Here is a 21748-nt window from a genome sequence, read left to right as displayed (position 1 = left end):
ACTGTCCTGCCCATTTTAGGAGACCATGGTTCTTTGACATGCTTCTCTTTTTTGGTGTCAGAGAACCATGGTCCCCTAAAATGGGTAGAATAATGTTTTGATTTTTTTTCTTTTTGCATCAAAAAAATTAGGCAATACTCTTTCTTGGATACATGGCACTTAATCATTTTCAGTATACGAACCGGGACATGGTGTAGTTAGCTCTCCACAACACATCTCATCCGGGACCATACTAGGTTTGCACGAGAAGCGCAGAATTCGCTGAGTTATTGAACATTTTCATAAATATGTCATATCTTGACAAGAATCCATCAACGTACTAGGTATCAGAGGATGATACATAGGTTTGCATACACGATGACCAGTCTAGCCCATTGGCCATGACCCTTCCGCCGACTAGATCCATCTCGTTTGAAGGTTGCAGCCCGTGCCAGCATGACAGGCAGATGTCCAGCCAGCTCGGCATTCTTGTATGAGCCAGCTTTGGGAGATCCAATACCCAGGATGATACCTTATTCACGTTGAATAACCCAACCAGCACTAGCAGCGCCATCTTGTCGTACAATTTGTCCCATGTAGTAATCGCCGTGTCAATTTTTAAGCAGTTCCTAAGCTTCAAACGCCGTTACTAGTACGAAAATCTGGAGACTTCAACTTCAAGTCATCTACGAGCCTAGATGAAACATCCGAGTTTGGCCCACCTACCACGACCACGAATCGAGCAGACGGTCCCCTGAGAAAGATTCACCAATCCTACGGCTAACATTTATCCACGTGTTTGTTACTTATGCGGAAGCTTATGATATACCCTTGTTCTCGCGCGGCGCCCCTCGAGCTACAAGTATTCGGTTCCGATTCTTCTCTCTATTTATTCTCATCAGCCGTTCCCTTGCCCGTCCCTTATCGTCTCCTCCGTCTGAGGAAGCGCCCTTCGGTCGATTCCTTCACCTCCGACTGGATATGATGGCAGGTCTCTCTGTCGTTTCCTCCGCTCCCTTTTGGATAATTTCGAATCCTGAAAACTCGATTTCTATATTTCATTTCAGGGATTTCAAAATTCTTGTCAAGTAAATCTCTGTAAAGGGGATCAGTTGTAGGGTAATTCTGATCCGTTTGTGCTTAAATCTTAGATTTCGCAATCTTGGCTGCCCGAGCCACCTCTCTGATGCTCGATTGTTCTTCCTTGGTGCAAATAGAATATTTGGACCCTTTTTCTTTTTGGATTTATGAATTTTTATTCTTTAAAAATCAAGATTCTGCAATGAGGGTCATTGTAGAAGTTATTTTGACTTGGCCGTGCGAAAATCCTGGAAATTCTGGATCTTGGCTGCTTAAACTGATTCGAAACCCTAGAATTTCCTCATTCTGTACAGGAACCTGTTCATTTATGGTGTCTTTTGGCTACCTTGTTGGCTTTTACTGTGATGCAAAGGCTTCATAAAAGCATTATCAAAATTTCCGTTCATCGAGTTGTTTAATGAAATTCCTTTGCATGTGAATGATATATTGAATATTGTTCCTGATTTTCGTGGTTTATATGCTCTTGATCACTTAAGAAAGTGATTTTCTGTTGATATGGATTCCATGTGCAGTTATAATTCGAGTTGTTATGTTACGGGAAATTTAGTATATTTTTGGCATGTAATTGATAATTTAGCAGACCAACGATGAGGTTTTTATGGTATTGATGCCACACATTAAAAAATTCTATGGTTATGATTTCTAAGTAGAGTCCATATTTGAGCTATGATCTTGTGGTGAATTCCATATAGTGATTAGAACGGGAGCTTCTGCTTCATTATGAGAATTAAGAGTTTGGACCGAGCCTTTTACCCCCAAGCAAGGAGTAATAAGTTCGAGGCCTTTTTAAAATCTTACAGCAATAGATGAATTAATTCAAACCATCATGGAGCTGAGTCCTGAACTCGAATTACTTAGTTAATCAGATTTTATTATTTTGTTGATTAGAAGAGTATATAGGGCATCCCTCCGATAAACTTCTATACAAATCATCATATAGGTTTTGTCTCTAGAGGTAACCTTTTGTGGCTTTTATTGTGGGAGGTAATGTCAGCTAGCTGGATGTACCTGGTCAACTTTAAATGGGAGAGCCTTAGGAAGTTTAGTTTTTATTCTAAGCCTTTAGCAGAAGACTTTACATGAAAAGAATTTAATCCAAAAAGGGATCCTAGGAGGGCATAGACATAAAAAAGAGACTTTGGCTGCTAACTTTTTGGACTCCTGTAAGAAATTATCGGAAATTAAGATATGTTTCTTTTATCCTGCTACCCTTTTACTGATGTTTGATCATAGACTAAGGCATTGACTGCTATGATGGTCGGTAACATTATTAGCAGGCATAGGAGTGTTGGAATTGTTTTAATCTTCATCACGGTCATTATCTTCTACCTATCAATTTACCAAATTTATTTCTATCATTATTCTTGTTTGTTATTAGCGAGGTTTTAATAACAAAATCACTGTAGTTATCAAAAAGATTCAACCGGAAAAACTTTAATGTCTAGTCTATCAACAAAAACCACTCATTTGATGTTGCATGATTGATTAAGCTAACACAAGATATGTCTAATAAATTTCCAAATGTTGTGCAGCAATATCAGGGAGTTGTACTCAAAATGTATTTCTGGCACAGCATTGTCAATGGAGTAGGCAATCACTCCCCAGATTTCCCAGTGATTCTTGTGCTCTTAGTATCCACAGCACACATCCCTTGCAGGGGTGGATGTTAGCATGGCCTGACAAATCATTCGTCCAGTCGCAGACCTTAGCACCACACAAGATTGATCTTGGGAACCGAGCAAGTATCTATTGCAATGGTCTGTTCTAGGCTCTCAACATTCAGGTTGACATCAAGTGTAACTTTAGGTTCCTCACCGCAAAACAATGTTCTTTCATGATCTATTTTGCATTTAGTTGTAATTGAACATCTGTTTTACTTTCTTTCATTAATGTAGAGAATTTTCGTTGAGTTAAATCTCTGATAGCACATTTTTTTAAAAAAAAAAATGTTTTTATCTTTTGTTGGTCAGTGTTTATTTCCTGTTTCTTATGCTTGCCTTATTTGTTTCATTTTTCCTTTTAATAAATTTTCTTGCAGCTGCTCAATTTAGAAGTGCCATTTCATCCTCTGAAAAAGTTGACTTTCTCAAGCTTCAAAATGGAAGGTACAATTTTTTGCTCTTTTGACATCATTTGATTTTAATGTCATGTCCTGCAAGGTACGAAGTACCAACCACATACAACTGAAGTGATTCAAGTTGAACATGATAACTCTTAGGAAAACTGTCTTCAAGTTATACCAGTTGAATCTGACAATGATCAGGTAGTAGAAATGGTGTGCAAATTGTTTACTTATCTATTTCTGTCAGAGTGACGGAAGGGGGATATGGACTCCTGCAGGGTGGATGCAGGATGGTTAGTTCTATCTTTTATCCAAAATGCTCTGAACTATGAAAAGTTAGTAACTCTGTGCAAACATCAAATGGTGTGAGCCAGACAAGTTAAAGTTCTGTGGTGTCATAGATAAGTTAGTGCTGTTTCCAAAAGATAGTTTCTAATTTAAAGGATATATTTTTTCAAGGTGTAGATGTTTTGTTGTTGTCAATATATATTGTTTCATGTACTGAAATTACGTTGTCTCAAGCATTTTTTCAAAATACTATCGTGTTTTCTAGATTGTTACATCTTTAAATCAATATGTAAAGGTTGGGTAACTTAAGTGTTGATATTTGAACACAAGGATTAGGTTGAGATGATAAGGTGGTTTTTTCTCAGAATGTTTGTTCATGTATGCATTGGATAAATGGTTGTATGTCTCGCAAATTATTTTCTTCTAAAAATGTTTATTGAACCAAGAAATCTGCACAATAATTCGAGAAGGTGATCAGTGTATAGGAGAGTTAGCCTGACCTGTTTTATTGTGTTTTGAAGTTTCTTTCAAGTTTGCCAGGCTACATCTTAGGCGTATTAGAGTAAATTTTGGCCCTTCATTTTCACCTTATTCCTTCTCTTTTTGTTCTCAAGAAAAGCTAGGAAGTAAGATTCCCTTCTTACTAACTTCTTTTACTTCCTGAGCAACCAAACAGACCCGACACTGACACTGTCATGGAAAAACTTACACGATGCAGCTGCAGATAGTTTATTCTTTCCCCTGTTTATATGTTGCATTTTCTACTAGCAGTTGATCAGAGAGATGCCCATTTCTGTCAGTCTATTTTTATCTCTGTCTTGCAGTTAGCTAAGATCATCTTTATGTTATTCTTTTTTTTTTTTTTTTCTTTTTTTTGCAGTGATATTCGAGGTGTTGCTGTTGCTGGTGTTGTCAGGGAACCTGTCAATCTTACTGAACCTGCTACGGAAGCTATAGCTGCTGCTTTTGCTGAATGGTTATTGGAAAAAAAGAAACCAGCTGAATCAAGACGTCTAAGAGTCTCCATTGGACATGATTCACGGATATCTGCTCAGAAATTACAGGTTATTGTCTTTTTTTTTTTTTTAATGCCTTTTGAGCATCTTGTCAGTTTTAGAAGACAATATTGACTTGAATATTTAGGTTCCAAAGATTTGTTCCTTGACATGCAATAATTACAGTTAGGCTAAGACATGCAAGCTATCCATCAAGCTCTTAATCCACTGACTATTTTGGAGAGGCATTGCTAATTGTTACACATTGCTCAGTTAAATCTGTGTTTCCTCCTCATTTGTCCTGCCATTTATCTTTCACTCCCCTCTTCTTTTGTGTTAGTTTTCTGCACACACACACTCCATTTGTTACAGACAATTAAGTAATTGGAAAATTCAGAGTTCAAATGCTGCATATATGGTTCTTCCCAATTTCATTTATATGGCATTAAGAATGAACTGTAAGAAAAAGAATTGTTCATAATGATAAAGCAGCTTGTGCTTCTGTCGGCATGATGCTCTTAATTGTTCAACTTATTTAGTACTAAGAAATTAATAGTGTACTAAACATTTTTAATCTTCTCAATCCATGTCAATTGTGAGCTAATTATTTGATTATTGAAGTTTAATGGTCAACTTCTAGGATGCAGTTTCGCGTGGAATTGCTAGTGCTGGAGTTGAGGTTATTCAGTATGGGTGAGTTGAAATATTATCCTTCCTCTTCATTATTTGTTCTCATTTAGATGTCGTTCATTTAGCCATGATAGAATATAACTATTCATTGTCAACTGCTGCTTTCACTGTCTGCATTCTGAAAAGCCAAGATGTAAAAATTGATGTCTTGTCTCTAGGTTTCTCGAAACATGTAAGAGAGAATAAGGATGAGGCACAGGCTATGCTGATATGTGTCAATTCTGTATGCAGATTGGCATCTACACCGGCAATGTTCAATAGCACACTTACAGAAGATGAGAATTTCCTTTGTCCAGTTGATGGATCCATAATGATAACAGGTATATTCTAATGTTAAAAAGAAGATGTAGACAATATAAAGTCACTGTTTGGTATCATGTAATTCTGACATAAGTGGCATTAATAAATCCTTTCTCTTTTTCTGTTGTTCAAGCTTGTTATGAATCTAGATATTGCAGCATTATGGCAGAAAGTGGTAAAACAACATTGAGCCCTTTATAGTAATGCGAAAATCAGAACAATGTTGGAATTTATTTAGTTATTATTATATTATTTTTTTCGATAGCAACAGGAACTGATTGCCTAAAGGATTTTATTAGATGATATTAAGAAGGCAGGTACAAGAAGAAGAGGAAGAGAAAGGATTACATCACTGCAAAGACAGTATCTCCTCCCATCAGGGATACAGCTCTCAGATACCCGTTACCCCTCCCCTTACTCTAAGCAACTTGAAGAAGTGGGACGCAGCCTTTAGCTTCTTCTCAGGGATCAACACACATCAGGATTTCATAGTGTTTTTTATCTTCCTGATGAGCTTGAGGATTGAAGTAGAGCAGCCCTGGAATATTCTATGTTTGCATTCTAACCAAACATGTTGTCATACTGCTGCTATCTGCATATCTGAACCATTTCACTATGGGTTTTTTTGATCCTCTTTAATTTCCAATGTCCCCATAAATCTGAACAAGCTGATGGCTTCTGAGACAGCTTCAAAGAGTGCCAAAAATGCTTCAGATATCAGCTATAGGGGGCAGTTCAGAAAGAGATGATCTATCTTCTCCTATCTTGTCCACGACAACATAAACAACATTACAGTTCCATTTCCTTTTTTTCAAGTTATCAGCTGTCAGCAATCTATTGTTCATTGATAACCAAACAGAAACTTTTACCTTCTCTGAAGTGAAACTCTTCCATGCTTCCTTGATAGTGCCACCACAATATGTGAGCCCACTTCGGATTTTGGAGCTACATATACATCCCATTCTTATGTGGGTCCACATAGCTGAAGCAGGTTTCAAACTGATTGTTAAGGTGAGCCCAATATGGCTATATGGGATTGATTTGACAGTGCTAAAATGTTTGTTATATTATAATAATTGCTATTGTATATTAGATACTAAATTATAGGCACTAATTATTTGTTGTTATTGTTATTAATAATGCTATCATTCATCCATTAAAATATCACCATTGTTGTTTTTATTTGTACTTGTATATTTATTTTTAAATAGTTCAAAATTAGTAACTGCATATGTGGCCAATATACTGCATATGTGCTGTGCAGTCCCTTGATTGTCTACTTACTGCAGCCGCTTTTTGAAAACACCGATATATTATACTTTGTTTTCTTAACATGTTAAATTATCCTCTTTTAATGCTTCTCTCTTTTTTTTTCTTTCTTTTTCTTTTTGTATTTTAGCTGAATTGCCAAAACTACTGAAGCCACCAAATTATTAAACTGAAACTGAATTTCACTTGTCTAAATCAAGACACCATGGGCTGCGGCTCGTTTATGGATAGCTTCAATCATTGACTATCTTTTGGATTTTTGCGATGTTATATTCTCCTTAGGTTGAACCTTAGATTGTGACAACATTGCATCTTCAAGTGCAAACTGGGTACAGCTGACTCGTGCATTAAGGGGCATGATAGCAAGTGCCCCACAGGTTCAGAACTTGAGTAAACTGGGTTTGTGGCACAGCTGCGCATCAGTATCTTGCAACTTGTCACATCGGTTGGTATCAAATTTTCTGGAATTATGTTGCTGAAGATCAGTTGAAATAAGTTTATCTACCTGCATTCAAGGCGCAGCAGCTATTCTTGAATTAGGATTTTTGTGGATTGTGTTAAGAACATTCTCATAATCATTGTTAAGAAGAACTGTTCACCAATTTATGGTTTGTTTTTTTATGTTTGCTTCTCCACCTAGTCCCATTGAGGGCATTTCATTATCTTTGAGTTTCATCATATCATTTTTTGACATTGCTATCCAGTTTTCTTGACTTTCTCCACTTTGAAACCTGTCTAATCAAAATCCATTTGATGGGTAGGCCTCTAACCTTTTTCTTGAAATGATACCATCTCAAGGATTTTCATCATCTCATTTCATAACATCTTCATATTTGCCCTGAGATCTTGCTATATAATGTCAATCAGCTTACTCAGGTTTATGGAGATGATTTCTTGTGTGCAGCCAGCCATCTTCCCTATAATCGCAATGGCTTTAAGTTTTTCACTAATACTGGTGGACTTGGAAAAGCTGACATCAAAGACATCTTGGAGCATGCTGCAAATATATATGAGAAGTTCACAGATGAAAGTCTGAAGAAATCAGAACAAGCTGCAAATGCAGCTGTTAGAAAGGTGGATTATATGGCAGTTTACACTTCTGATCTTGTAGCTGCAGTTCGTAAAGCTGCAGGGAACATAGGTATGCTTTTTCTCATATGTTAAAGCTATTTAGCACAAAATTGCTTTTGTCTGTTTGGGTTTCAGACAACAATTTGGGATTTCAAATAATGTTCATTTAGTGCATACAATGTTCCTAAATTACAAATCTTCTTTTTTGGGGGGATTTTTTTTTTTGGAGGTGGGGGCTTGTGGGGGAGTGGTTATACATTATAAAATCTAGGGCAGAGATAATCTATTATTGCCATTGTAGGCTAATTTCATTTTGATCCTGTTTTCATAAGTTATCGATTTTTCATTGGAAGGGAGGGTGTCTACATGTGTTGGATCATATAATAGGGACTTGTTACTCACAGTCAAACTCATATTGGAAAAAATGTCCTCTTAGCATTTGCCACTGATTTACTGATCTTTTTAAACCATTAATTTCAGAGAAGCCACTGGAGGGATTTCATGTAATTGTGGATGCAGGGAATGGAGCAGGTGGATTTTTTGCGGTAATTTCTTCTTCCTGTAGTTATGGAAATGTAGCACCGAAGATGTAATGAATGCAATGCAAAACATGTATCCAGACAAAATCCATAAGAATAACAATAGGATTCGAGCTTTAAGAAGTTCAAAATGATGACTGCACAAACTCACTATCACAGGACGTATTTTGAGATATTGTTTGATGATGAAAGACAACAAATTATTGAGCTATTGTATTAATTTCTTTTATCAACAACACAAAAGTAAAGCGATTTTGAGTAAAATATTTTCAATGAGCAAAACTTTTCATCAATCATAGATGTTGTTTGATAATGAAAGTTGATTCACCGAAAACAAAAAAAAAAATCAGATGGACAAGATATTAAGTTATTACACATGATGATCTGAAGATGGAAGCAAAAGATTTTGTCAATTTGATAAACATAACATGGAATAACTCTATAGCCCCAAACTAGAGGGATGCAAGGGCATCCCTAGAGAAGATGGATCCTGGGGTTGGTGGAAATTGATGGAAAGGGTGTTCTGGTAAACAATTCAGTTCTTGAATTTTGATACCCACGAGTGTTTCTTAAACTCGATGGTTATCGCTGCATGTTTCCCTTTTTTCGATGGTTACATGTGCAGTTTTCAATTTTGAAGGGGTAAATACATAAATATAGAGATTCCTAAAGTTCTCTTTTCAATGTAAATTTATCACTCAAATCATTGTTGTTATTGTTAGTGTTGCTTGCATTGCCTAGTATTATTATGGAAAATTTTAGTTCCCTTACAAATTGAAAGTGGTAAATAACATAAAAGATAAATAACACACAAGATATATATCACAGATGCTATTTTTCGCTTATGAAATCACCGGTCATTATCACTATAGTGTCTAATGAGACATCAATATTGAATGCATTGACTTGATTATCTGAAAAACCATGTGAGATTAGCTCCATGGACCATCTAACACTAGCATCCAAGATTTTATGTCCCAACGGGATAGGGGCATCCCGGCTGTCCTGGCCTGTTCATGTGAGAAAACGGGATCAGGACTCCAAAACCCATCCATGTAGGGAAGGAAGAAAGGAGGAAGAAAGAGAAAATAAAGAACAAAAGATGGAAAAGGGGAAAAGTGAAAGGAAGGAAGAAAAAGAAAAACGAAAGAAAGAAAGGAAGGGAGAAAGAAAGAAATGAAGGAAAGGAAGAAAGGAAAGAGAAGGAAGAAGAAAAAGGAAAAAAAGAAAGGGATGATGAAAAGAAAGAAAAAAAAGGAAAGAAAGAAGGTAGAAGAAAAAGAAAGAAAAGAAAGAAAGGGAGAGAGATGGAGGATATCTATCAGAATGCATGATCGGGACAACTGTTGGGATGGGAAAGCGGAGCATCCTGTTCTATGGAGAAACCGGGACACCTCCATCTCACGGGATTTAAAACCTTGCTACCATCATTTTTCGTAAATCTCATATGTTGTGATACGTTCTTTGCAATAGTATGTGAAATCTTCATAAAGTGGGTTGATGTTTTCATAAACGCAATTGAATGGTTAGTGGTGTATGAGTACATATGTGCAATAGCTTTTCAAACCCTTGCATAGTGGTACTTCGAAATTTGTAAGGCTGCCTTCATGCTCCAACCCAACTTTCTTAAGAAACACATTTTGTTTCTGCTATTGGCAGCTCACAACCTTTACAAGGTTTCTAGTGCCTATGAGAGCGAGTTGTAGGCTTTTGGCATCCCCAAAATTGATGACTAGCTCTGTGTGATGGATATATTTTGCCTTCTTTGTTGCATTTGACAGAGTTATTTCTTCAACATAATTCTACACAAATCTCGTATATCCAAAGCGTTGTGACCCAAGTAACAATCTCATTAGCCTCAATATTAACCACTTCTTTTCATCTTTTGGTTGAAAATAACTTGTGATGTAAGGAAAAAAAAATCATCTGTGGAACAAGAAAGAGCAGATTCACGAGTTGACATACTCAGAAATGACCTCAACTTTTCAGCGCAGTCATTTCAAGTCGAGCATCGATATTACCATCATCGACACTGAAACTTTAGGTCATTTGTAGGTTTGCCGTATCATGAATCTATCTAGTTTCCCCTTTTTCATTGTTAATAGTTCTTCTACATCACAGGCTTAATTAGATCAAATGAAGTTAATTTTGTGGGTGATGGGTCTACTACTCAGGAAAGGAATGCATTAGGGAAGATAAGAATCTTTTTTGTGGAATGAGTTGCAAGAAATCCGACAAATCATTCTTCAGGATGATACCAAGAGGACAATGTACTTGTTCTAAAACATGAGCTTATAATAAGCTTTAGGTGTGTTATAGTCCTCTGACATTGACATAGCACTTGAAATCTGTACAAACTGTCTGCTGCTACAGCAAAAGCAAAAGGTGTTACCTTTTAAGATAGCTGGATTGAAAGTTTGGGGTGGTCTTACCAATTTCAAGAATAGCCTTGCAAAGGTAAAAAAATCTGCTGGATGTACCTACCCACTTTATTTGAACACATCATTGCTACTTCAAATAATGTTTGATGGTGTATGAGATGGATGAAAAAATTGAAGGCAGTGCTGAAAAGCATCCACAGAGTTAGACTCACTTGACAATTATTAATTATCATCAAATGTGATTCAATTCTTGGAGCTATTATCTTAATGCACGTATGCGGTCCCCATGCAAAAGTCTAAATTTGTGTCATCATAACACCAGGTTTAAGTAACAACCTGCTACATGCGGAGGATGAACTTGGTATTCTTACACTACATCAAAGATATCCATGTATTCTTCACTTTCTATGTCTTCTTGATAGGTATCTTTAGCTCTTATCTCCAGTTGCCATACACATCTCTTGTGCAGGGAAAGAAAAGAAAAAAGAAATAATGGGTAGATTATAATCTTTCTATATTTAGGAGGAAAGCTTAGAGTCTAGCTTGCTTGATGGAATTTGACCTTTCCATGTTTTCTTTTATAAATTATTTTCTATAACTATATTCCAGATGCTTCTGTGCAGAGTTACTATTGCAGCTCCTGATTAAAGCACGTGCAAGGCACGTGCCAAACAGTAGCAACTTATAGTATGAAGTTACACATTGCTTCCTTTGCATGTCCACTAGTTAATCACTACTCAATGGTGAGAATGATACTTAAATTCTTTTTTTTTCCCTGCACCTGTGAATCCATTGTTATGTGAGGAATAATGCTGTGGATCAAGTTATATGACTGATCTAATCAACTTTCTTTGCTGTGTAGACTCCCTTATCATATTTAACACATACAACTGTAAATAGATCTGTTCAATCAAATGACTCTTTGTAGAAGATTTCTTAATTAATGATTCCAATGTATCATTCATGTGAGATACTAATGTAATGAGCAAATGTGGAATGTGATACGGCTTCTTTTCATCCAACATTGGTGCTATCACCACAAAACTAATTGCATCTAAGTTACATCTAACTATTACTATAATCATGATACTAAATTACTGCTAATGAAACTAACCAGATGGCGGTTTCCTTAGCCAAAATGAACCAAAGTGTGTTAAGCTATTATTCAGTCTTGCCTCACAATATATCTTATTTATTGACAGATGCATATTATACATTTTTAGGTGCATATAGTCACTTCATTCTCACCTGCGCATTCGTAATTCTAGATGGTATGTTTATATGTTCTGTGCCCTAGTATTATCAAACAAACCCATAGATGGCTTCAAAACTATTATCAGCTTATTCATGGGCAAGTTAGCCATGTGATTGTACATTGCTAGTTTTGTCTGCTCATATTAATGCTTTTGTCAGGGAAAGGTGCTTGAACCTTTGGGTGCAATTACTATTGGCAGTCAGTTTTTGGAGCCAGATGGTAAACAGTTGACCGTATTTGTCTGATTATACTGTTTCTCATGGTGCAATGGTTTGAATGTATCAATTTATTTTTTTGGGCATTAGGTATGTTTCCAAACCATATTCCCAACCCTGAGGATAAAGCTGCAATGAAAGCAATAACCCAGGCTGTCCTGCAGAATAAGGCAGATTTAGGTATCATATTTGATACGGATGTTGACAGGTGGTGATGCATATCTTAATCTTGCTGTTTGTCATAATTCAAACTTGGTCATTAATAAAAAAGTTCCTACAGATCTGCTGCAGTAGATTCCACTGGCCATGAGATCAACCGTAATCGATTGATTGCTTTAATGTCGGCTTTGGTACTTGAGGAAGTAAGTCTTTCACTCTCAAATTTTTTATCTTTATTGGTATTGTGTACCACCCGATTCGATGTACGTATAAAGCTCAGTCTTATTATCTTGGCTGAACTGACAAAACCTGAGATATCAGTTGAGACAATATATTCGTATTGCCCAATATTTTCCAATAACTGTTTTGCTTCCTTAAATAGACTTTCTTAATAAGTAAATCTTGAAATCAATGCTTAGATGCAGTTCCTAATCCTGGATTTATCATATCGGACAAAATTGCAAAATCTTGGTCCAAAAATATTGGCTGAGATCTTGGAAAATCTTGGTTCCCTCCAAATCTTCCCACTTACTACATTGGCTGAGATAAACAAAGATCCCAATTCCTCAGTTCTTGGCCACTCACTATGATAACTGATATATCAAGATGTAAAAACCTTTTCTCTTGTGCGTTTCATATGCTGAATAATGTTTATGACAGTAGGCATGTACTTTTCTGTAATTGTCTTCTTGCAAGTAGCATCCAGGAACTACTATTGTTACTGATTGCGTAACTTCGGATGGCTTGACTGCATTTATTGAAAAGAAACTTGGTAAGTAATCAGTGTTATATAAGGACTTCAGATGGTAAAGATGGTATGTACTGATTTCTTTTGTTATCTTACAGGAGGAAAGCATCACCGGTTCAAAAGAGGTTACAAAAATGTCATTGATGAAGCAGTTCGCTTGGTAAGACTTGAAGTTGTTAAACACTATTTACGTTATGTGCTTTTTTTTTTTAATGTGTGCCGGTAGATGTTGGTGCAAGGTTTGATGCCTTTTTTTGATGTAACCATGAATCACATTTCTTCTCCTAGCACAAATTTTCTTTAATAAAACTTAGGCATGTAGTGAGTATATGGCCATATGGTTTGTCGGGGCAAGTTTCTAAATGTTAGCAGCCATCATCTTAACTCTAATCTTTAACAGGATTTTAGTCTCACAAATCATGCTTGCTTCTGTTTGAGGGGTCAGCAATGTAGGAGTATTTTGTCATTATGTGACAACAATTGGCAATTTGGCACACATTGATGCAGAAGGATATGCTAGCCTTGAAAGGGTTTGGCAACTAACATGCTAAAATAGACCATGTCATCTAAGTTTTTCTACATAGATCAATGTTAGTTGCTTTATACTAGTGCATGTCATGTTATGAACAATAAGCTTGATTTTTCAATAAACTTAAAAATATGTAGATTCATAAATTGTCCTAGATATTTGTGTAGATTGCCTGTGAAGTAAATTGTCATATAAACTAACATTACATAGTCTTGTGTTGGCACCAATGACACAAACAACTCAAATTTCATGGTAAAGAAATACGGGGAACAACGGGTTTTGCACCTCACACACAAAATATCATGTTACTCATACTGCTGGTGCTGTGTGAAGTTCTTATAGTGGTAGTATTGTGGGAAAGTTCTATTTTATAGGTTATTTGACTTCGAACCTTTACACTATTTGGATTGAGAGAATTGGAGAGGAGAGAAGAGAAAATGAAGAGAGAGTAATATGCTGTGAAGTTCATATAGTGGTAGTATTGTGAGAAAGTTCTATATTATAGGTTACTTGACATCAAACCTTTACACTGTTTGGATTGAGAGAATTGGAGAGGAGAGAAGAAAGTGAGGAGAGAGCAATATCCCTCGTTTTATTAGGAGAGAACAGAGTTGGTATTGCTCCTTTCTCCAAACCCACCTTCTCAGTCTCTCCTCTTTCTCTCTTCCCTTCTTTTCTTATTGGCCCTCCACGCTGCATCCAAACAGGACTTTAATCTAAGCAGAACAAGCTCTTGTCATTACCATATTCAATGTGTAAATTGGACTTTCAAATCCTCAAGCCAAGAAAGAAAGGAAGAGTTGAAAACCATCTCTAATTGATACAAAGTTTTAAATAATGATTGGGTATAGGATAAAATGAGAAAGCAAGGCACAAGTTTGGACCATTTCATATCACTACATGTGTATTACTTTGATACTTCTCTAGAGAGGCAGCATGGATGATTAGTAGGCATCTCTTTGTTCCAAGAATCTGCAGACATGATACCATATGCTAGGTACTGATACATATGGATGAGTGTTGAATATTTGATTTTTTTTTTTTTTAACTTACCAAAAAAAATATTTGATTTTTTATAGGTTAAGATTATTGGCCTTAAATATTATAGTATAGCCATAAGTTAATGTCTAAATCATGGTCATCAAAATGGTTCAGTTTTTGTTAAATGCTCTTCAATTTTTAAGTGAATAAGCTAGTATTTAAAGCGGTTCAAACCAAAGTTTTAAATCCCATGGGATGGGACTGTCCCGATTTTCTCATAGAATGGGACACTTCGCCACCCCACTCTTTCTTAACACTTGGGACAGAGAATGTCTCTAGATATGCCAATTCGGATGCTGGGTTAAAGGCAGGATGGTCCTATCTTGACACTTGAGATGGTACCCTGTCTCGGTATCCTATGGGACTTCCCCCACCAGGACTTGAGTCCTTGATTTAAATATTCATTTGTAGTTTTAAAATAAACATGCCTTTTTTAGAAGAAAATATTATAAATAATAAACTGCTGCATACAACAATGTCAGAAATTTGTATGTTATTGAGAGGAATATATAATGTTATTGAATTTTGCAGTAGGAGCAAAAGTATGAGTAGAAAAGCAGGTGTTGTAGGTTTAGAGTAGATGTAATAGAAGTAAAATATGATGATGAGGATGATGATGTAACATACAAGGCGAGTTGTACGTACAGTGGCTGATAAAAGAATGCATAACAAAAAATATAGATAATGGAAAACATAAGGACAATCAAAAAGAAAGAAAGGTCAACAATATAGAGAGATATAGATAGAAATAATGCCTATTGTTTACTTATCTAGTTGGAGGGTGGTGGACTGTTACTCGCCAATAAGGCTACTGGAATGAATTATTGTGACAACAAAGCCTGGATTCTGTTACCAATAAGATTTCTTAGCATCCTTATGTATACTAAAATGCTATGCAACATCTTGAAAGGAAATAGTATTAACTAGAAACACAAAACCAATTGTGACAACATATTGGTCTATAGATCTAATATAATCTTATATCAATAATTAAACGTATGAAAGTTTGCATGCTTATTTTCCAAACATCTTCCTAGATGAGGGAGGAAAAAGTGATAATATTTTTTTTTTTAGATGGATAATAACAATGTTAATAACAATGACAACTAGGAATTAATGTTTGTTATTCGATATCTAATATCTAGTATATAACTATAAGACAATCGATATTTTAGCACTATTAGTACCCGTACGGCCATCCTAGGGCACCTAGAGCCCTTATTAAACCTAACCATCAGCTTAAACCCACTTCACATATATGGTTCCACATAAGAATCAATTGTATATGTAGCTTTGGAATGCTAAGTGGGCTCAGATATGCAATTATATGCTAATAAGCAGGTCATATATGCAGTGCACAATTCTAAGTGGACCGCCTTTTTGGTGCATTTGTAGTATAACCACATAAGTACTGCATATTAGGAAATACAATGTGGTCAAGGGACCACATGCATATGCAATCTCTGCAGTAGTATGCACCACATTTTGGAACACTGGGTCAAGTCATGACCTTGGGGTAAAAACTTCGATAGTGGTTGATCTCTTTTTTATGCTACTTGTTTTTTGTGCACCTTGGAATGGAGGCATTGAGAGTGTTAAGTGTTGGCTCAGATTCATTGTGGGATATGCGGGGTGAAGTGGGATTTGGATTAGTTTGGTCATGGGGGTCAACATTTGGGCAACCTTCAGTTGAAGGATCTTGAGTTGATGTTGAGTGTGGATCAAGGTTTCATATGCGAGCAAACTAGACTTGATTCATTACCACATCTATCCATAATACAAAACAGGTAAGTTTCTATTCTATGTTTCAAAACATTGATTCATAGTTAAGTAGACTTACCCATCACTCATACATATCAAATGGTGCTTAAATGGTCAATTAAGAAAACATTGGCTTAACATGTTGATACTGCATAGCTATTTGAGCAACCACATATATGTTTAAGAGGTTGTTTCATAAATTTGGTCTACATATCTGATCTTTGAAAAGTTAAGTAGAGTTTGTTTCATATGTTTGGTCTAGACCAATTTGCTCTCTAAAACATTAATCAGACTTGGATTTTGCCTATGCTTAAAAAGATTAACTGAATGTTTTTAACACATAAGTAGAACATGTAGAAGAAGTTAGTGAAGGATGTCTTGGATAAAGAATTATTGTACATATTTTAAGATAAATTAACGAAACATGTATAAGCATAATCTATCATTTCTAAGGCTAGACTAAGGAATTGGCTGGTACCATATTGTTTCGATGCAACACATACTTGTATAGGTGCTGGGACACCTGAGCAGTCTACCAAGCACCATTAAACCAGCTGTACCAGTCCATTCACATGGTGTCAATGGATCCATGCTGGCAATTTTTTATTCTTTCACGGTTTTAGTTTTGGTCCATATTGTCAGTACCTTTTACTATATCAACGCTGTACCATTCCAATAAAAAAAAAGTATGGGGTTCAGTACTGATAATTTAAAAACTTTTGGAGACAATATATCTAATTTGGCACAAGACAGTGTTCCTAGATCTTCAAAGGAGGTTAGAGATAGGGGAATGGGTGTGGAGGTGAGGGAGGTCGACAGATGGGGAAGAAGACTGGAGTGAGAAGGGGGCGGAGATATTTCTCAAGGGGTGAGAAATTTGTGTTATAGAGCTATATATTTTGTTTGTAGTAAACATATAATATATTAATGTAATAGTAATTTATGTTTTATGATTATTTATGATGTTAAATAACAGGCCAACTTTTGCCACTGTAGTTTTTAGTCTGCTTGGGTCTGGATCAAAATTCTGTCAGATCACATATTTTGAGCGCAGCGAAATACAATGACCCAAAAACCCATATTTGGGCCTTCCCAACATCAGTCCGACCAAGTTGGGCCTTAAATTCCTTGGTCTACCTTACCTTTGGTAAAAGCTATTTTACTCTATATGCCTGCACATGTTAACAGTCCAATCTGTAGTTTTTCGATGAGAAAGGTATACCATATTGTCAAGATCATGAGCTGCTTATGTTTTGTTTTCTCCATTGTTCAATTAAAATTATATCTCATAAAGCAGAATAGAGGATTACTGAAATGATTTTGTTTAATGTTGCGTCGTGCAGTTTATGTGTTGTATTTCAATTATGATTCAAACTGCATTAAATAATTTTCCTTAGTATGTTCCCTTATGTCAGCACTCAATTCATTTCACTTTGAAATTTGACTTTGTCATTTGTATTTTTTTCCCCTAAAAGTATCACAGCCCATTAAACCATCACTGCACCGGCAGAATGATCTAATTAATTGCAAAACAATGGCAGAATTCTATTGGTGAAGAGTCACATTTGGCAATTGAAACTAGTGGCCATGGAGCTTTGAAGGAGAATCACTGGCTTGATGATGGAGCATACCTCATGGTGAGTATCACTATTTACTAGGGAATTTTTAATTGTGCCTTGTGATTACTTGAACCATCGAGTAATTTGTATGCTGGTTTTTGACCTTAAGATGCATGACCGCAAGGTCCTTCCCATCAATAGGGCCTGGTTATTATGTCAAGCCCCTCTTTTGCTAGAACTTTTTTTTTTTGGTTGCTAAGACGGGCAATTCACACTAGTCCAGCATGAATACATCCAAAGAAATCAAAAAGTAAAACATTCTGAAGGCCCATCCGAGTAGACGCCAGATCGGTCCATAGCACTGTCCTAGAATGCTCAGCTACGAAGGCCACTACCCAGTCCGCACCTCCATTCGCATCACAATAAACATGCAACACAAGAAAGGAAGTACCCTCCCTGGTGAGACTCCAAATATCCCACAGCAAAGGATGAGTCCCAGCTTCCGAACTGTGGTTGAGGATCTAGCCTATCACCGTAGCAATCACCCTCCATGAAAATAGAATCATCCCCCAAAACACACCGGGCGTAGCTAATCCCTGCCTATGCTGCCCTCAATTCCACACTTGGGATAGAAGTGTCAAAAATCGGATACCTGCCGGCTGCAACAAACCTAGAGTCCAGGCCTTTGATCACAACCTGGAACCTCCTCTACTACCGCCATCCATCGTACTACCGTCAAAGTTGACCTTGAGGAAGCCTGGGGGATGAGGGCTCCTAGGTGATGAACACTAATCGAGTCATCATAAGGGCAGCAGAACTTTGTTGGCTAACATCATTTCACAGAAACGTTGGCATCAGACTGAAACCTGGTCATAAAAAAATTATTTCAACTTGTTGCTTCGTAATTGATCTATAAAGATGAGCCATATCCATGAAATAAGGCTGGCCAATTAGACGTCAATTCCCGTAACTGTTTCTACTATCATGTCCTCGTAGCTACATTTCTTGTATCAATTATTTGAACAATTTCTAGATGTCTCCTCCGGCGTGGAACCCAATCAGCAGACAAACGGTTTTGGGCACTCTTTAAAATGCCATTTTCCCTTCTCTTTTGTAAGATTTGCCATTTTCTGCAGGTCAAACTCTTAAACAAACTTGCCTCTGCCAGAGCTTCTGGTTCGGATAGTGGTAGCAAAGTTCTGACCAACCTGATAGAGGGCCTGGAGGAAGCTGCTGTGGCAGTGGAACTAAGATTGAAGATTGATCAGAACCATGCAGACCTGAAAGGAGGGTACGTCAGACAGTAATTCCTGATGCATCTTTCTTCCACCTTTCTTTGATAGGAAATGGTTGAAACCTCATACTCTGGAAGCCCCTTTTTCCATTGGACCCAAAGATTCTTACTACTGCTTTTGGTATGTTTCTTTTTATTCCAGTCTCTCTTGCTAGAATTTAGAAAAATGGTAGTCCTTTTTCTGAACCTTACCACTTAATCTCTTTGCTGAATAAGCTGAACAGTGATACTATAATGCTTAGATATTAAATGTTTGCAATTTCAATTTATCAAAAATCTTATCCTTCAATTGTAGCAGCATAATGTTTGAAAGATGTGAACTCTTCAAACTAGAAGACCTTAGTACTGTCATGCTAAACATGCTTTTGAAAATATTATAAAGAGTTCAGTCTATAATTCTATAGCCCCAAATGTGTTTTATTTTAAGAATAGAGTTAACAATCTGAAGTTTCTTGTTTTAACGCATGATCCAGATCTTTCCGTGATTATGGAGAGGCAGTGCTAAAACATTTGGAGAACACAACTAGCTCAGATCCAAAGCTGCAAAAAGCACCCATCAACTATGAAGGCGTATGTCCAGTATCTTTTAGTTTTTTAAGAAATACTGGCTCTGCTATTATCTGCAGTAAATTAAGAGTCAGTCTATACCTAGAACTATATAAGTTCATAACTACCTCATTCTCTTGATCACATGAACATAGACTACTTGCCATTCGCATGGGTTTCATTAGTTAGTTTGGTAGTAGTCCCTTGTGGTTATATATTTGTTTCTTACGGTGATGATCTTAACAACCTTGTTAAATTAAGCTTGTGGTGTCCTTGAAAGCATGTTTTTCATGTATCAACAAGTGTGGTAAATTATTTCCAAGCTTTTTTCAGGTCAGAAATTGTTACCAAACTTTAAGCATAACATGTAAACATTTGTCTAGAAACCTAATGTGTTGCATCCATGGTTTGCCGTACCACCCCATACCACCCAGTATAGGACGTATCGTACTGCCAGTATATTATCTTATACCGTACCGACATTTGGTATACTGTCTCGTATCGTACCAAACCATCTACTGACATTATAATAGGATAGTACCAGTACAAGATCTGGGATTGGAATAGCGAATCTGGGTTGCATCTTACAAATTTATGGTTTACTTCAGAAGCATTGAGAGAATAATCTAGCAATTTGGGACTTATGGACCATTCACAAACATTCACATTGTGGGTTGCTCTAATAGTGGCCCTTAAATGAGATTGGCCGTTCTTGCTGGATGTTAAGATGGTAAAGTTAGGAATTTCATGTGGATACTTTTTTGGGTTTGATTCAGGCTCTACAACCTGCAAGAACAGCCAACCTTTAGCTTTCGCAACCTCATTCAGGAGTGTAATGGTAGTCTTTATTAGCAATATTGAGTTGATCATGAAAACAGTCAGTTGCACATGCAACCAGCTCAAGATTGCTTTACATTCGTCAGGTTCCAAGAGTGTATGTACGAGAAAAATTTAATCTGTTCATGATACTTATACAGGTTAGGGTCTCAGGCCATGGTGGCTGGTTCCTGCTGAGGCTTTCGCTTCATGATCCAGTTTTGCCCCTGAACATTGAGGCAGGCTCTTACTTTTGCCGGAATTACTGATAATGGACTGTCAGTCTTCAGAATGCTCACCATCTAAACGTGTTTTTACAGGCTCCAAGCAATGAGGATGCTGTGAAGCTGGGGCTTGCTGTGCTGGCTGCCGTTAAAGAGTTTGCAGCTCTGGAGATATCGGCACTGGACAAGTTTGTGCATCAATAAAACTCACTTGAAGGAAGCCATTTTGTCTCTGCACCCTGATATGGCAAGCTGTGAGAATTCGTCTCCCTTTACTCTTGTGAGAAGGCTCAATAACATGTGCTTGGTACATGATAGCTTTTCGCAGAAACAGGATAACTTTTTTTTTTTCATAAAGAAACAAGATAACTTCCAGATGTGAATGAAGCCTTGTTACCTGATTTTCTTTGTTACATATATGTGATAAAAGCTGGGTTGAACCTTAGTGCAAGAGATACAAAATCCGTGTGTTTAACTTTTGAGTCCTGGAGGATATTGGGGGAAAAACAAGTTAATGTTGCATCAGATTAGTTGACATATTGCTGAGAAACAATCGTCTTCACCCCGTTAAAGCATCTTTGAATATGTGACGCTGCTAACAGCGAAGCTTTTGAAGAGCTAACCATAGGGCAAGGATGTTAATTTTTAGCCCAAGCCTAGCCAAAGTCCTAAAAGCTTCTGTTAAAGATAGTTTGGCCGTGGACCATGCTTTCTAGTTTTCTGGGCTAAACATTGGGTTTGGGTTGGTGCTAGTTGGACATTAGTTGTTGTCGGCTATATGAATCTTTTTCCTTCATTTTGCTTGATTTAGGGTTAATATTTTTGGGAGATGTTGAGATATTAAATTCTTTTCTTACTATTATATTCTGTGTGATTTTCAGTTTTTTTTTCCCCCTTGTATATGTATCACATCATTTTTACTGATA

The 21748-nt window shown here is 36.7% G+C and overlaps 1 protein-coding gene across 4 annotated transcripts; it reads left to right on the top strand.

Moving 5' to 3' along the window:
• The first annotated feature begins 813 nt into the window (after positions 1-813).
• On the top strand, positions 814-21267 carry LOC105044297 (uncharacterized). Of its 4 annotated transcripts, XM_073255270.1 has the most exons (19): positions 870-970; positions 1047-1098; positions 2613-2837; positions 3119-3185; positions 4311-4494; positions 5073-5118; positions 5274-5435; positions 7589-7825; positions 8236-8300; positions 12089-12149; positions 12236-12353; positions 12426-12507; positions 13004-13076; positions 13151-13212; positions 17925-18020; positions 19079-19233; positions 19710-19806; positions 20760-20837; positions 20919-21267. In XM_073255270.1, the coding sequence occupies exons 3-19, from the start codon at positions 2744-2746 to the stop codon at positions 21024-21026; spliced, it is 1785 nt and encodes a 594-aa protein (XP_073111371.1). In that variant the 5' UTR covers positions 870-970; positions 1047-1098; positions 2613-2743; the 3' UTR covers positions 21027-21267. The 4 variants fall into 4 exon arrangements, with proteins under 4 accessions (XP_010920439.1, XP_073111370.1, XP_029120121.1 ...); XM_010922137.4 differs by lacking the exon at positions 1047-1098 and having other exon boundaries at positions 814-970; positions 5066-5118; positions 5347-5435; XM_073255269.1 differs by lacking the exon at positions 1047-1098 and having other exon boundaries at positions 836-966.
• The last annotated feature ends 481 nt before the right edge of the window (positions 21268-21748 follow it).

Source organism: Elaeis guineensis, chromosome 4 (genome assembly GCF_000442705.2).
Source record: "Elaeis guineensis isolate ETL-2024a chromosome 4, EG11, whole genome shotgun sequence".
In the NCBI taxonomy this organism is placed as follows: domain Eukaryota; kingdom Viridiplantae; phylum Streptophyta; class Magnoliopsida; order Arecales; family Arecaceae; genus Elaeis; species Elaeis guineensis.
This window is presented reverse-complemented; position numbering and strand designations above follow the sequence as displayed.